This window comes from Ranitomeya variabilis, chromosome 6 (genome assembly GCF_051348905.1).
Source record: "Ranitomeya variabilis isolate aRanVar5 chromosome 6, aRanVar5.hap1, whole genome shotgun sequence".
Classification (NCBI taxonomy): Eukaryota; Metazoa; Chordata; class Amphibia; order Anura; family Dendrobatidae; genus Ranitomeya; species Ranitomeya variabilis.
This window is the reverse complement of record NC_135237.1, coordinates 98,775,218-98,792,560: the sequence shown is the minus strand read 5'-3', so window position 1 is coordinate 98,792,560 and position 17,343 is coordinate 98,775,218. Positions and strand designations below refer to the sequence as shown.

Sequence of the window (17,343 nt, the reverse complement as noted above, 5' to 3'; positions counted from 1 at the left end):
TAGGAATGCTTCAGCAAGGCTGGAATTGAACAGGTTAATGTTTGCGAAGGACGTATGAATCAAGTCGCATAAAAGGTTATCCTGGAAAAACAGTTGATTCCTTCTGCTCAGGCAATGTTCCCCAACTCCGAGGACTGGTTTTCCCAGCAGGACAATGCACCATGCCACACAGGTAGGTCAATCTAATCTAAGTCAACCTAGCTGTTAACTGTCAATCAAGGTGTGGATGAAGGACCACCACATCAAATCTCTGTCATGGCCAGCTCAATCTCCAGACCTGAACCCCATTGAAAACCTCTGGAATGTAATCAAGAGGAAGATGGATAGTCACAAGCCATCAAACAAAGTACTGCTTACATTTTTGTACCAGGAGTAGCATAAGGTCACCCAAAAGCAGTGTGAAAGACTGGTGGAAAGCATGCCAAAACGCATGAAAGCTGTGATTTAAAATCATGGTTATTCCACAAAATATTGATTTCTGAACTCTTCCTGAGTTAAAACATTAGTATTGTTGTTTCTAAATGATTATGGGTTTTTTTTTCCATTATTTGAGGTCTGCAAGCAATGCATTTTTTTTGTTATTTTGACCATTTCTCATTTTCAGAAAATAAATACAAAATTTACTGCTTGGAAATTCGGAGACATGTTGTCAGTAGTTTATAGAATAAAAGAACAATTTACATTTTACTCAAAAATATACATATAAAGAGATAAATCAGACAAACTAAAAATGTTGAAGTGGCCTCTTAATTTTAGCCAGAGCTGTATGTATGTGTGTGTGTGTATATATATATATATACACTCACTGGCCACTTTATTAGGTACACCTGTCCAACTTCTTGTTAACACTTAATTTCTAATCAGCCAATCACATGGCGGCAACTCAGTGCATTTAGGCATGTAGACATGGTCAAGACAATCTCCTGCAGTTCAAACTGAGCATCAGTATGGGGAAGAAAGGTGATTTGAGTGCCTTTGAACGTGGCATGGTTGTTGGTGCCAGAAGGGCTGGTCTGAGTATTTCAGAAACTGCTGATCTACTGGGATTTTCACGCACAACCATCTCTAGGGTTTACAGAGAATGGTCCGAAAAAGAAAAAAAATCCAGTGAGCGGCAGTTCTGTGGGCGGAAATGCCTTATTGATGCCAGAGGTCAGAGGAGAATGGGCAGACTGGTTCGAGCTGATAGAAAGGCAACAGTGACTCAAATCGCCACCCGTTACAACCAAGGTAGGCCTAAGAGCATCTCTGAACGCACAGTGCGTCGAACTTTGAGGCAGATGGGCTACAGCAGCAGAAGACCACACCGGGTACCACTCCTTTCAGCTAAGAACAGGAAACTGAGGCTACAATTTGTACAAGCTCATCGAAATTGGACAGTAGAAGATTGGAAAAACGTTGCTTGGTCTGATGAGTCTCGATTTCTGCTGCGACATTCGGATGGTAGGGTCAGAATTTGGCGTAAACAACATGAAAGCATGGATCCATCCTGCCTTGTATGGAGCATCTTTGGGATGTGCAGCCGACAAATCTGCGGCAACTGTGTGATGCCATCATGTCAATATGGACCAAAATCTCTGAGGAATGCTTCCAGCACCTTGTTGAATCTATGCCACGAAGAATTGAGGCAGTTCTGAAGGCAAAAGGGGGTCCAACCCGTTACTAGCATGGTGTACCTAATAAAGTGGCCGGTGAGTGTATATATATATATATATATATATATATATATATATATATATATATATATATTTGGTCTCATTTTATCAAAATTGGTGAGTTTGCCTGTTTGGTTGGTGTTATAGACTTTGAAAGTAGCATCAGGACGCACACTTGCTTTACGCTACATTCAAACTCCTCCTTGTCACTGTCTTGTGGCTAGGAGCTCTAGAGACCAGTGGGGATACTAATGGAGGACCCATGCTTATCTACCATTTATCAATCATCCAGTGGATAAGATATAAATGCTTCTATCCAAAATTACCTTCTATTGGTCGGCTAATTAATTTCCATATTAGCTACAAATGTATGGCCACATAAATAAATACATTGCTCTTTAATAAAACTGTCACAACTTAAATTGCTACCATTAATTTTAACACTGACTAAACTTCTGGTCCTTTTTTACGCCAGGGTATATGTAGAGTTAAGAAAAAATAGAGGACAACTTTTTTTCTCATTTTTTACAAAAAATTGTATTAAAAAATGTGTCTAAATCCTGTCCAAGCAAGACGCCATGATCGCTGTTAAGGCTGGTGTCACACTTGCAACTGCAATGCAAGAAACTCGCGCATAAATAACCGGCACTTCGGTCAGCACTCAGGACCGGAGTGTGCAGCTGCATGTATTTCTATGCAGCTGAACACTGTGGTCCGAACCACTGGCGGCAGTGCCGGGTATTGATGCGAGTTTCTCGCATTGCAGTTGCAAGGGTGACACCGGCCTAACTCCTTTATGGCACTAAATTCTGGAGCAAATGGGTAATAGATGTCAAAAGATATAGTAAATGACATGCCAAGAATGTGCCAAAAAAGGAAAAAAACATGAATAAATCTGGGCCATAGTCTGCTTGCAAAATTTAAGCAGTATTAATTGAACAATGATAGGTCTCAAATATGAAATAAGTTTTATAAGGATAAATAAATCAGTCTGATCAATCTGATATCATTTTAAATAAGAAAATACCCTGAATACCCTATATATAAAAACAAATTAACACATTGCGCACAGCACAATAGAAAGTTTCATAAACTTCATGCATTACACAGTTTCTCTGTCTAGTTTTCTTGATGAAATTAAAAAATTGTATTTTTGTAATTTTTCCCCCTTTGTTGGGGATTTTGAGGTCGTGGATGCCAATAAAAGAGGAGTTTACAAAGATATTCATGAAGTCAAAAAGACCCAACTCCAAATAAAACCCTAATGGACCCACCAGAGTTAATGGGATCAATCAGGATTAGTTGGATCTTTCTGAAAACTTATTGATCATACTGCTCATGGTTCTGTTAGGAATAAAAACCATGACACTAGTGTGAACAGGTATTTATTCCTTTATTGTATTTCATTATGCACTCCACCTAAACCAATATTTACAGAAAAGCTGCATCCCCTTTAGAGGGTTCAACTGTAAAGCGCCAGTGCCTCAGATGCTATAGGGTATATGAAGTTCCAAACAAGGCTCAGGGAACAGAAATGCGGTAGGAAACAGTTGATTTCCTATGCCAGGAAAGGATTATTTACAAAAATTAGCCATTTTGGATTTTTAGACATGGACCCTTAGGGTGAGGGAGGTTTAGGTGGAGTGAGGTCTGTATCAAGTGGTATAACAAAGAGTTCAGGAAAACAAATCACAAAACCCCACTCATTTTACTATTTCTTATATTTTTCCCCAAAAATGTAAATTCGTACACATTTCAACAAAATCAAATACCAAAAGGACTGGAAAAGACTTATTTTAGGAAAAAAGTGCTAATGGTTCAATATTCAATCACAGAAAAGATATATCCAGCAACAAATGTCTCTTCGTCCTGTCCTCTCCATGCGTCAAAACCTCATGGCCAACGTTTTTTGGTACCTAATTCAGAACTGAAATTTTAACAAAATTCTGCACTTCAATATCTTCCGGAGACCTAGATTTGTCTACTAGTGCTTATCCCTGCAAAGTAACAGTTGCCAAATTAGCTTTTAACTGTATCTGTATAGAGTGTTAGACACTCTAGTAACAGTATTACTGTGTCTGGACAGTGATGTATTACCCAGAGTTATCTAACAAGCCAAGACTCGTGACATCTCAATTTAATAGCTTTTACAAGGCTATATTAGACGTTTATTGGTAGATTCAAGGTCTGAGATTGGGCTACATAATACCCCTCCAAGCCACGCTCTCACTACACAGAAAGCAACATTTCCGAACTTTAAATTGGCGGACCTGAATGTTTATGTTAATGTTTCATATGGAGAGGCAGTCTATTGTATAGGAAGTAGAAGAACTTCTGACTGTACTAGGAACAGAGTATGCCATATTGTTTAAAGGAAACCTGTTTCATGCAGCATGAATCAAAGCTTGACTGCACAATTGGAGCCACTGAGATGCTCCAATGTTTCAGAGAAAATACAGTTAGAAGATCCGGCCAGGAACCATAGGTGGAGATGAGGCTAGTACAGCGTTGTTTTCCAGCGCTGCTAAAACGACAGGGCTCTCCCATCACTCATCCGGTGCCAGACTAACCTCATCTACTGCTATGGTCCTCGGCTGGATCTTCTAACTGTATTTTCTCTAAAACGCCAGAGCATTTCATATAAAACATACACGGATACAATAGTGAAGGTGGTTTGGGCAGCATGAAACAGGTGACAGATTCCCTTTAAATTTGTATTTTTATGTAACTACTCATACAGCTTGTGAGTCAGCTTTACTGTGTAGACTGGGACACAAAGTCTTGTCAAACGATAAGTGTCATCTCATTATCATTAGGGATCAAGAATTTATAACAGTTTTCCTTTCTTTAAAATGTATTATGTATAGGCCCAGGGAGGGGGATTTAAACAAAAACAAACAAAAAAAAACCTTTTGCTCACCTACTACTGTCCGTCTCCTGGCATAAACAGTGTTGCGTAACGGCTGCAGCCGCTGACTGGCTGCAGCCTTCACATTCCATGAAAACAGAACTTACTCGCATGGAATGTGAAAGCTGCAGCCGTCAAGTCAGATTGTTTATGCAAGGATCGCGGGGAGGGTGAATTTGTATTAATTCGCCACCTAAGGATCTTGAATAGTAAGTTTTAAAGAAGGGGGGAACTCCTTTAGTCAATCTTTATGGAGGTCTGTACAAGGAAAGATAGCAGTACTAGATATCATTCACACAGATAAGGCCCCGTATGCATATTCCCTTATTTTTCAAATATATGACTGGTGCTCCAATGCTCAAAAAACTGTTGGGGATTCAGGTCCTGAGAACCTCACTGATCACTCAGAAGACTTGTCAGAAGAGCACTGCTCAGGAGGCAGAGGCATTCAGCTCCCGCTTCAAGCCATGCATAGAGCTGTGTACAGGCTCAATAGCGATTCTGAGTTGCACCAAATGTTTGCGACTTTTCAGAACTTTGACGCCATGTTTTAGGTATAAAAGCTTTGATTGAATTGGGGCCATGAACCCTATAAGAGCATGTAATTCTTAGGATAGCCGCTTGAAGTTGCTATGGTGGGGTATGGTTTTAATAAATTAATGAAAAAAACATATATTTGTATTTTTTAGAATGTTAACAAGAGCTTCAAAAGGAATTTCCAATGTTTACGGATATGTTTGAGATAGTTGAACCACTCAATTTTCAATAAATACTTTTTTTTTTCAATATCTACAAGACATTGTATAGATTACACAGTGCAGCGAATAGATATGTATGGATAACACTAATCGAAAAAAGTATGGTATGCCTGTATTTTACAGGATAGGACTGTGATCTCCAACCTGCTGCGCTCTGATGGCTGCAAGACTACAATCCCATCCAATGGCTGTTAGGGTATTCGGAGAGCTGCCCCTCTTTGGCCACAGTTTGCAGATCACAAAGATAAGAGGACTCATTTTTTCTTTAAAGTATAACTTAAAAGCAAAATGAAAACCACAGAAACATCTTGTCTGGATTATCTTCCTCCTTTTCTAAAGGAGACATGTTCATATGTCTATGAGACATATGCTACATCATAGAATTTGGCATGTGCTGTATCTGCGGTATCACAGATACTAAAGTTCAGCGCGTGAACTTGCTATGAATCTTTCTGCTGCTTCAGGCTGTCTAAAGCAATAACTGCAAAAAGCGATCCTTCATATGATCAGAATAAAACGTCTTCATTCTGTATCAGTAGCTGCACAACTTGTTTCTGGTGCCGCATGTCATTTAGGGATGTCATGGCGTTCTCCTCTGGAGGTCTCATCAGGGTCGGGCCAAACACAATTCCCAGGTTTTCTGCTCCCATCAGATTCTCCTTCTCATTCTGTGTCACCCTGAAATCAGGAATAAAAGGCAATGAAAATTTAATAAAAATGCCAGTGAACAGCTCTGAAAAAAGCAATGTTCAGTTCTACAGGGTGGGCCATGTACATGGGTAAACGTTAATCAAATGGGAATGGTTGCTGATATCAACTTCCTGTCTGTGGAAAATTAGTATGAGGGAGGGGGAAAACTTTTCAAGATGGGTGGTGACCATGGCGGCCATTTTGAAGTCGGCCATTTTGGATCCAACTTTATTTTTTCCAATGGGAAGAGGGTCATGTGACACATCAAACTTATTAAGAATTTGACCAAGAAAAACAATGATGTGCTTGGTTTTAATATAAATTTATTCTTTTATGAGTTATTTACAAGTTTCTCTTTGTTTACAGCCATTGACATGTCGCAGAGGTTAACACGTGAGGAGCAGATAGAAATAATGTTGATGTCTGGTGAACGCAGTACCCGGGTCATTGCAGCAGATTTCAATGCAAGACACCCTACGCAAGAAAACGGTCACCATTTCCAATTGATTTAGGTGTATCCATATAAATGGCCCACCCAAAAAAGTTTGCCTCATCACTGAACATAATGTTCTGTGTAAACTGAGGGTCCTGCTCAAATTTTTGTTTTATCCACTCTGCAAATTCAGCGCACCGGTCTGGGTCATACTCATTGAGATGCTGCAGCAGCTGGTTTTTGTAAGAGTGCCATTTGTGAGTAGCTAATATCCGCCGAAGGGATGTTCGACTGATGCTAAAAACATCTGCCCTCAGCCATCCCAGAAAAGGTGCATCTGAAAGGTGACATTAACCCCTTATTACCCCATATGCCTCCGCTACAGGGCAATGGGAAGAGAGAGACTAAGTGCCTGAATATGCGCATCTTACAGATGCGCCTTTCTGGGGTGGCTGGGGGAAGATGTTTTTAGCTGGACGGGGCGGCAATAACCATGGTCCCTCTCTAGGCTATTAATATCTGCCCTGTCATTTTGCAGGCCGGCGAGAAAATCTCGCCATACGGATGACATACGCCTGTCACACGGATACTTTAATGAGAAAAAAATCGCATCCTCGCATTGCACACGGATGACATACGGATCACTGTTGGGGAACATTTCTGCAACTTTTGGCCGTGAAAAATGGACCGATTTTTTTATACATTATATGTGTGACTCCAGCATTACAGTCTGCATATGATTCTCGTTGTTGTGGGACAATTATGTAGACTGTCACTCATGACCAGGGAGACATGATTAGAAAATCCGAGGCAGGACTAGTCCAGGGGAAATGCTGTTTTGCTGGACTGGTCCTGCCTTATTATCATATGCAATGCTGCAAGACTAAATTTCTTAAAACACTGCGGCGTTAGTAAATTATACAAAACACATACCGGTAATTAGGATGCAGAAATACCTATGGGCGCCACTATATTAGTGGTTGTGTGCAGTCAGGGGAACAGACAGGTAGCCTTTAAAGTGAAAAAAATGATACTTACTTTTTCAGGTGGATCATGAGGTACCGAAGAGTTTCGAAATGTGCAGGAGGCAGGAGCATAAGTGATTCATGTATGGCTTCTAATCTTTCATCTGGGTTTGATATTTCTAAACAAAGAATTTTGCATACAATACATTACATTGTATATATTTATAGAAATATCTACAAAGTCTAAAGGGTATGTGAACATTTCAATTAGTTTGGATGTCTTGTAGCGCCTTCTCAGTTAGTTTATTGGAGTCCAGGACCACGGCTCCCAACTAGTCACTCAAACTGAGGGGCAGAATAGGAAGTCTTTGGTTCTGTATACTGTCCTGCACAAGCATGAGTGGAGCACTTTTGTACTCTGATTTTAGCAATTTTAAGACCCTGACCCTCACTGAACAACAGTATACAGAACAGGGAATACAGAACATCAAAATAATTGTAATGTTTATTCACCCTTAAAATTATTATGGAGCAAAATGTTTAGAGCATACCTATAGTTTCAGGTAAAGTTTCGGAATAAGCTGTTTTCTGTGTACATGAAATCATGTGTACATCTCTGGCCATTATATAACACTAGCTATTGAACCCGTTCTACGCCCGGGTGGCGAGCATTTATATTGGTATATGGTCACCATCCTGGTATGTGCTGCTCCCATCTTGCTCTCCCATCCTGTCATGTGCTGCTCCATCCTGCGCCCCCATCCTGTCATGTGCTGCTCCATCCTGCGCCCCCATCCTGTCATGCGCTACTCCATCCTGCAACCCCATCCTGTCATGTGCTCCCATCCTGTGCCCCCATCCTGCCATATGCTGCTCCATCCTAAACCCCCATCCTGTCATGTGTGTGCCCCCATTCTGTCATGTGCTGCTCCCATCCTGTCATGTGCTCCCATCCTGCGCCCCATCCTGTCATGTGCTCCCATCCTGCACCCCCATCCTGTCATGTGCTGCTCCCATCGTGCGCAATCATTCTGTCATGTGCTGCTCCCATCCCGCGCCCCCATTCTGCCTGTTCCTGTTTCCATTCTGCCATATGTTGCTCTCATCTTTCTCTCTCCGGCTCTACTGCCCGAGTGCGGCTGTGCTGAGTGTGGGCGGCTGTGCTGAGTGCGGGCGGCTGTGCTGAGTGCGGGCGGCTGTGCTGAGTGCGGGCGGCTGTGCTGAGTGCGGGCAGCTGTGCGTGGCTGTGCTGAGTGCGGGCGCCTGTGCGTGGCTCTGGTGAGTGCGGGCAGCCTGTGCGTGGCTCTGGTGAGTGCGGGCGGCTGTGCGTGGCTCTGGTGAGTGCGGGCGGCTGTGCGTGGCTCTGGTGAGTGCGGGCGGCTGTGCGTGGCTCTGGTGAGTGCGGGCGGCTGTGCGTGGCTCTGGTGAGTGCGGGCGGCTGTGCGTGGCTCTGGTGAGTGCGGGCGGCTGTGCGTGGCGGTGCTGAGTGCGGGTGGCTGTGCGTGGCTCTGGTGAGTGGGGGCGGCTGTACGTGGCGGTGCTGAGTGCGGGCGGCTGTGCGTGGCTGTGCTGAGTGCGGGCGGCTGTGCGTGGCTGTGCTGAGTGCGGGCGGCTGTGCGTGGCTGTGCTGAGTGCGGGCGGCTGTGCGTGGCTGTGCTGAGTGCGGGCGGCTGTGCGTGGCTGTGCTGAGTGCGGGCGGCTGTGCGTGGCTCTGCTGAGTGCGGGTGGCTGTGCGTGGCTCTGCTGAGTGCGGGCGGCTGTGCGTGGCTCTGCTGAGTGTGGGCGGCTGTGCGTGGCTCTGCTGAGTGCGGGCGGCTGTGCGTGGCTCTGCTGAGTGCGGGCGGCTGTGCGTGGCTCTGCTGAGTGCGGGCGGCTGTGCGTGGCTCTGCTGAGTGCGGGCGGCTGTGCGTGGCTCTGCTGAGTGCGGGCGGCTGTGCGTGGCTCTGCTGAGTGCGGGCAGCTGTGCTGAGTGCGGGCAGCTGTGCGTGGCTGTGCTGAGTGCGGGCGGCTGTGCGTGGCTGTGGTGAGTGCGGGCGGCTGTGCATGGCTCTGGTGAGTGCGGGCGGCTGTGCGTGGCTCTGGTGAGTGCGGGCGGCTGTGCGTGGCTCTGGTGAGTGCGGGCGGCTGTGCGTGGCTCTGGTGAGTGCGGGTGGCTGTGCGTGGCTGTGCTGGGGGCCTGAGCAGGCGGGGACACCGGCGCGCTGTGGGGGTCAGGTGCCGGAGTCGCCGCTAGCTCAGGCCCCCAGCACTTGCTATATTTACCTGTCCCCCCGTTTCACTGCTGCGCGCGGCTCCATCTTCCGGGTCCTGTCCTCTGGCTGTGACTGTTCAGTCAGAGGGCGGCGCGCATTAAGCGCGTCATCGTGCCCTCTGAACTGAACGTCTCAGGCAGAGGATGTGGAGGACGGAGGCTCGCGCAGCGGTGGAACGGAGGACAGGTAAATATACTCACCCTCCTGGCTCCGTGGCTCGTCCCTGCTTCTCCGTTGGAGATCGCGGTGTGCGTTCAGTGCTTACGCATACCGCGATCTCCTGGGAGCGTCACTCTGTGGGTCCAGACTGCGCCGGCGCTTGCGCTTGCGCAGTCTATAAAGGCTTCGGACAGAGTGACGCTCCCAGCGTTATATTATAGATATCCTGCATTTTTTATCTGTTTTCCCTGTTTTCTCTTAGTTCCCTCTGAACTAGTGGGTAGAGACTATCAGCTATTATGATGCCTAAACACAGCACACACAAAGAGATTGATCCCTGTTGTTCACTAAAGCACAATGGTAAAAGCAGATGGATGGAAGACATAGTACAGTAGTACTGAGCTGTGTGGCTGTGACATCAACACTGGAAAGAGCTAAAACAGTTGATTGAAGCTGCAGCTCTGTTTGGCTGTGTCTACCTGACCTTTCATTGTGTTCAGTGCTTCTTCTTCCTCCTCTCTTCCCTTTCCATAAAGCATTATATCAGCTGTAACCCGACAGCTCACTATGCTAATTATTAAGAGGGATTTGAGCTGTTTTCCAGGAGGCATGGGAGAATGGTAGTGGATCACAAGTGGAGAAACAAGCAGATTTCTCGTATAAGATCTATTACAAATTTTCTTATATGCGCCTATATTATTGATTGTTATACTTTGTTGAAATAACAGGGACCATATAAAATATTACTTTATGTTTGGCGCAAATGGCTACTTCTATTGTAACATGAGATTTCTATAGTCATGTTCTTTAAGTAGTAAATGTGATAGTTTACATTCCTACAAGATTTATATTGTTTTCTAATGTACACTCCTCAAAACTGAAATTGAAACAACAAGAAGAAAGTGTCATAGAATTATGGAAATCACAGGATAGACATGTTAATGATATTCAAATAATAAACAAATTGAAACAAGTTCTTTAAAACATCTCAATTTATTCAGTATTAACTGTGAGCGTGACGTGCAGAAATACACTCAGTTACACGCCTTGGCTCTCTATCAATAAGCTTTAGATGGTTATCGGAGGAATGTTCTACCACACTGAATGCAATTAGGAATGTAAATCATCAAGATCCGCTGTTGGCAGCTCCCTTTGCAATTGTTGACACATAACGTCCTCGATGTGCTCAAAGAGAAATAAGTCCAGAGACACACAAGCCATGGTAGCATGTTTAGGCCGTGCAGGCTGCTCATAGTAGCATAAGCAACAAGATGCCTAGTGTTGTTGTGTGGAAAAACAGCTCCTGGGACACTTGGGAAAAATGGCATTACTACTGGTTTCATGACCAATTCAATATAATGCTGAGCTGTTAGTTTACTTCGAAAGGAGACTAGAGGGGTCCGGCTTCCGTATATTATGTCATCCTGCACCATAATCCCGGAAGTAAGACCAAAGTGATGTTCCCTCATGAAGGCCTCTTTATGTTGTTCAACACAAGGTGTACAGACCAATCTCCAGTTATCATTGAATCAATGACCAAAGCAAGACTCATTGCTAAAAAGAACAGACCTCCAGTTCAGCCTCCATTGCTGTCTTCCTCTGCACCACGATAGCCTTTGAGAGCGGTGGTGTGAGGCTCATGAAGCCTGGATGTCCGGCTTGAAGACCAATATAAAGCAAATTGATCGTGTGATTTCCATAAGTCTACAACTGTTCCTTCTTGGTATTGCAATTTCAATGTTGAGGAGCGTATATCTGATAGACAATGACATTTCTGTAAGACTACTACCTAAAATTGCATTGAAAAGTAGTCTTCTGTTGTTGAGGTCTTCTTAAATAAGGTAAACAATATGAATAATACATGATAGAACTGAAAATAGGTCACTGGATATCTGGCCTGGATGAGGAGGTGGTAGTCCCAAAGAAGTTCAACTGTCTACAGTGGTGTACTGACAACAAAATATTTGCTATCTTGCATCAGCTACTTCTCTCTACAGGGAAGAGCTGATGTAGTTCGTTGTGCGCTGGTGCCGATTGTATTATCAGCTGCAGAATTCAATTGGTTGAACATGGAAATTTAAAGGCAAACATTTTTTACACTCTGAATTGTTGCTGCATTCTGACTGCTGAGTCACCATGCTGGGCAATGTATGAAAATGTCAATGATTCCTGTCATCATACTGCCACCATCTGATAAAGGTGTACAAACAGTAAACTTATCGAAAGTCTCCCACAATAAAACTTTGCTACACTGATCAATAAAAGTAATGAATGCCAAGAAGCCCTTTTCTGATCTTTCCATCCCTGAATGGAGAGGCCAGTATGCTGAAATCAGCATCTATGTCCTAGTCTGAATGCATAATGAAATTATGTGTATGCATTGATGTGGTCTCACTCTTATGCTCAATTTACATGGAACAATTTTTGCCCAAAACCAAGTACTGATTGCAATGTACAAAGTCATACCGGTTGACACAACTGTATAAGGACAGAACAATTGATAACATGATCATTCTGTACTCATATAGTAACTTGTTGTCGGCAGATCACCATCTGTTTACATGAGGCGATGTGCTGCCGACAACGATATTTCATGGCCGGCATGAACGATCCTATGAGCCGCAGCACTTACTCATTCGTTGACTGACGGTGGAATGCTTACATGGGCCTGTGATCGGGAACGAGCTTTAGTAAGACTTAATGATCGGCCCTTGTAAATTGGCCTTTAGACTTTATTTGAAGTATGGGGCACTGTGATTATGTTATCGTGCCTCCAGTATAACCTTTGCTATTAATTCTGCTCTTTGCTATCAGTACATGGATACAGCCAACTGGCAAATTCTGTGGCCAAATCAGCAGCGTAAGACCAAAGTTCAAGTACAGTATGCCAAGTGGGATCACCCCAAAGGAGCACAAAGTTTAGTACCATCATTAACGTTTCTTGAATGTCCTATAAACATCACCATAAACACTGTAATATCTAAGAAAGAAATAGAATGAACATTCCTACTAAAACTGATAGACTGGGTTTATCTCAGAGCTGAGCCAAAGATGGTTGTACATTGTCAGGGATTCACAGACCACCAAAGAGACAATCGTTGTGCCTATCCTCGCCATTTTATGCCCTTCACCACAGTATGTAGTGCCTTACAGCACTCCTATCGGTTACAATTACGGCACACTTACTTGCTGCTTCAATAAATTTGGAATATGTGTCATATGTGATCACTGGAATCGGTAAATCCCTGAAATATAATTTCAGTGCCCCAGCGATGATGTTTATGTCTGGATAGGTAGTGCTGGAGAGATCAGTCTTGTCGCCATCTACAAAGCAAAAAGAGGAATGTCAGATCTACAGCAACACTTATTACGGACAGCACATAATCATGCCATATACAGATAAACCAGAATCTTAATTACCCGTCAATAAACATGTGCAGGCGTAGTGAAATGTGAACATACCCCAAACAATCAAATTCACCTCAATACATCAACCTCTTATTGAGCATGAGGCTTGTTGGTAGATTCTCATTGTAAGTGCACTAGTATGTTGCCGCTAAATACTGGGTTTACACATATTTATGACCAATCTTAAATAAGATGGAATTGGTCTAAGTTGGTCTTTTACACCCGCAGATTTTTTTAGGTTAATACCAATTAATGATCATCCTAACCTGTTGCGGGTGTGTCAGATGCTGCAGAAAGTCACTCAGCCTTCTGGCTGCAGAAGGTCTCTGCGTTTGGCTTTGCAGATGCCTTCTGACTCTTGGACCCAGTGGCAACCTCCCTCCGGCTCTAATTGACACACTTCTAATTAAACACCTGGACCTGGGTGTTTAAAGACTCCCAGTCTGCTTCTGGGAATCACTGGTGATATTCACATTTCTCTCTTGTGAAGGCTTGGAGCTATAGCAGTCGGCTATCGTCTGCTCTGGTGCTGTTGGAGGACATCTGGTGTTACCTCTCTGAGTCTGCTCAAGGTAAGTCTTCCACTTGTTCATCTACCTCTCTGTCTTTAGTTGTAGTGGGGACTGACTAGTGGTTACCTCGTCCTCTCCCTAACCAAGGCCTATCGCTAAGGGTCAGGCAGGGATCAGGTCCCTGCTCTGCAATAGGTGCAGACCCTATATAGGGATGTTTATGGCAGAAAGGGTGATGTTAGAGCTACCTAGGGTCTTCACTCCCAACTTCCCTAGTGTTTGGTCTGCCCCTCGTGTTACACTTAGTCTTCCCACACTGTGCGTGACAAAACCTTTCTATTTCCTATAATAGAGTTGTCTTTCATACACTGATGGTACACTACAATCATTGTGAGTGAAAGACAAATTTTTATATATGTCAGGTGAGTTTTCTGGCAGATTTGAGAGAGATTTCAATCAAATAAATTAGCCAATTATGCATACAAATTCAGAATTATATTTTTCTGATTGGTCAAAATTGGACAGAGATCTGTATGTTTAAAACTATCCTTACATTTTACCAGAGAAGATGATCTCCCCAACAAGTCTTCATATTGTTCACAATCATAGTTCACAATAATTAATCTCATAAAAATAATCTTTTAATATCAGCACAGCCCCTCAAATTTGCCTGTCTGTGTTTTGGCATTATTGCCTTGCAGCACTGGGATCCTGGGTTTGAATCTGACAAGGGACATAAGCAGGGGTTTCCCTGTCTTTGCTTGGTCTTCCCCAAGGTACTCCAGTTAATTGGTATACTATGAAATTGACCCCAGTGATCCTGTGATCCTCACTGACTCTGCACAGCACAGAGGAATAAGTTGGAGTTATTAAAAAAACAGGAAATAATCATGGATTTATTGGTAAAAACATGGTGGTATAGTCTGTTGAAAGAATTGTTCTTTGGACAAAATGGTTGTGATGATCGAGTCACTAAGCAAGTTCAAGGAGGCCCTGGGTGTCTTTCTTGAAAGACTTAATATAACAAGTTATGGGTGCTAGATTCTGTGATGGGACGTTAATCCAGGGATCTAGTCTGAAGTCATATGTGGGGCTGGGAAGGAATATTTTCCCTAATATGCAGCAATGTACATCTGCCTCATGGGGTTTTTGCCTTCTTCTGGGTCAACATATTAGGCAACATGTAAAAACATCGTTATAACCTCTGTCTGCTCTGTCTAACTGATGGAGGAAGTGAAGTTGGGACTCACCTATATTAACTAAAAATTGCCTAGTGGGTGTTTTAAAAATGTTGCACTTGATGGACTTGTGACTTCATTCTACCACTAAAACTATGAATAACCCTGTTACACAGCATTGTAGAAGGCACCATGTACCAGACATGGAGTGCCTATGACCCTAGAGCACAGACCCCCAGACACCATGTGGGTCTCTGTACATGCCGATGCTTGATACCCAAAGCTGTATTCATACTTTCACAAACCATCTATTTAAGGACTGTATATGTCTTGCAAAAACTAAGCTAAGATTCTTTGAGATGTGAATTCAGCCTTAATATTACTGATTCCATGCCCTGTTGGAATGAGTATAAATAGAGCAAAACAGTGAGTGATCGCTCTTCAGTCCGCTGGTTATGGGGAGTCCGAGAACAACTTGGGTGGTAGATATTGACACTGCAGTAATATAGATAAGAGAAATATGTAAAGCATTACTGAAAACACTCCAGGCATGCCTGTGTTACCAGGACAGTGATGAAAATCAGCGGGGGGACATAGTTTTCTAAAAATATACATTACTTAATCAAAGGTATGTCAACTGGACACTGTGAAAGTCTGTGTAACCTGTTCTGGCCCCAATCTTCTCGCTGCTCTATTTTTAAACACTTTTCCAGACTTCCCAAACTTTCAAGTCAACTGATATTTCTGAACACACACAAAGCATACAAACTTTGGCTCGGATATGCATTCATTGTAGATACGTAAAATACAATGCCTTGTATCTGTTACTTCGCATCATATGGTATTTATTAGTAAATCCTCTATATTCCCTCATTTTTCACATTTAAATTTTTTGGCTTAAGATTTTGGAACATAGCTCTATTTGTGATCTATGTCATATAGAGATCGAAATGTTTTCTAAGGTCCCATGTTGTACATCTCATAAGCCTACTGGAGGCGGACACCCAGATGTAATAGACTGTGTCTGGGTGTCAGTTTCCAGTAGGCATACACTCCTGAAAATAATGCATGGCAGAGCGTAAGTTCGCTCTTTTCGGCACTATTACAGCCTATGGCCTGGTTGGTACATACGCTCGAATATCCTTATAGTTAAGTCAAAGTGAAAAAAGTAACAAAAACATTAATAAAGCGTACTTGCCTTTTTAGGTAACATTTCAGACTATTCTATCCTGCATGTGTTTATTAGGAATAAAACTAATTTGGCCAATAGATGACTTCTATTATGCATGTTTTACTAGTTTCCCGTCTGCAGACTCTAGCTCAAATTTTCAGTCCATTTTGTTTTGCCCAAGACAGATCTAATGTGCTTTTTTAAAAGTAGATGGTAAGATTATAAGGCAGGCTCAGGAGAACAAGTGGCTGATATTTGTAGAAAGAAGCTCATTTTCTGATAATATATCATTTGATGTTTTCCAATATGCACAAGATAATTAAAAAAAAAAGTCTTTAAATAGGAAAGTATTACAACTGAATTAGGCATTTCTTAAAAAAATGCATTGCCACAAATAAGAGAGAGTTAACCAATTTATGACATTTATTTTTCCTATTATAATCAGCTAAAATTGGAGATTTACAGATTTCTTTTATTCTTGGGACCTCCAGCAATTAGCAGGGAACTTGGCAGCAGGTGTCAATTTCGGGCAGCCAAACCACAGGAAAAATGAAAGATTGAATGGTGTGTATTGAGATCATTTGCCATTCTTGTAATGCACAATTATACTGTGTCCTCCAGAGGGAGAGGAAAAAAAGAATCTTTGTAGCCACTGTTTGATCTGCCTAACTGATGGAGATACTGAAATCGGGACTCCCCTGTTAACTAAAAATTCCCTAGTGGGTGTTTTACAAAGTGCCTTCAATACTGGACTACCCTGGACTTTCTTTTGCTCATTTTTTAACCCTATAATTTAGACATGTTCATCAGAAAGAGACATTATCAAAAGACTTAGCAGCTGGGTGTTAGCTTTCCACTTCTCTATTGTTGGGTGTCTCTTCTGCGATGTCGGTCCTATAGCTCTGAATTGGTGCTAGAACTGAAGTCTCTGTGCTGTATTATTTCCTCCAGCCACAATAATGATGTACTGGGCTATTTGCGCTGCTTTCATCTACACTCCCAATAAACAATTAAAATCATTTTAGGAACAAAAAAAAAAAACAGCTGCACCCACTGGGACATTAAACTCATCTTTTGTTCCAGGAATACTATTTGTCAATGAATTGGCTCTGTCAACAGGGGATCAGTAAAATCTATTCATGTAAGCAGGGTCTGATCTAGTGCATGCCGCACCTGTTTCACGTGTACTGACCACGTGACAACACAGCAGGTCCGGCTTCCCTGTGCAATCCACTTACTGACAAAAGAACAATA

The 17,343-nt window shown here is 42.8% G+C and overlaps 1 protein-coding gene across 2 annotated transcripts in view; it reads right to left on the bottom strand.

Annotated features, from left to right (window-relative positions):
• Positions 1–1,724: 1,724 nt before the first annotated feature.
• The window catches only part of CHN2 (chimerin 2), a 411,135-nt gene continuing 395,516 nt past the window's right edge, over positions 1,725–17,343 (bottom strand). For both annotated transcript variants that reach the window (XM_077268847.1, XM_077268848.1), the window contains exons 11-13: positions 13,007–13,144; positions 7,483–7,588; positions 1,725–5,999 (exon numbers count right to left, since the gene is read on the bottom strand). In XM_077268847.1, coding sequence (XP_077124962.1) covers positions 5,828–5,999; positions 7,483–7,588; positions 13,007–13,144 — 416 coding nt within the window. In that variant the 3' untranslated portion in view covers positions 1,725–5,827. The remainder of the gene's footprint in view (positions 6,000–7,482; positions 7,589–13,006; positions 13,145–17,343) is intronic.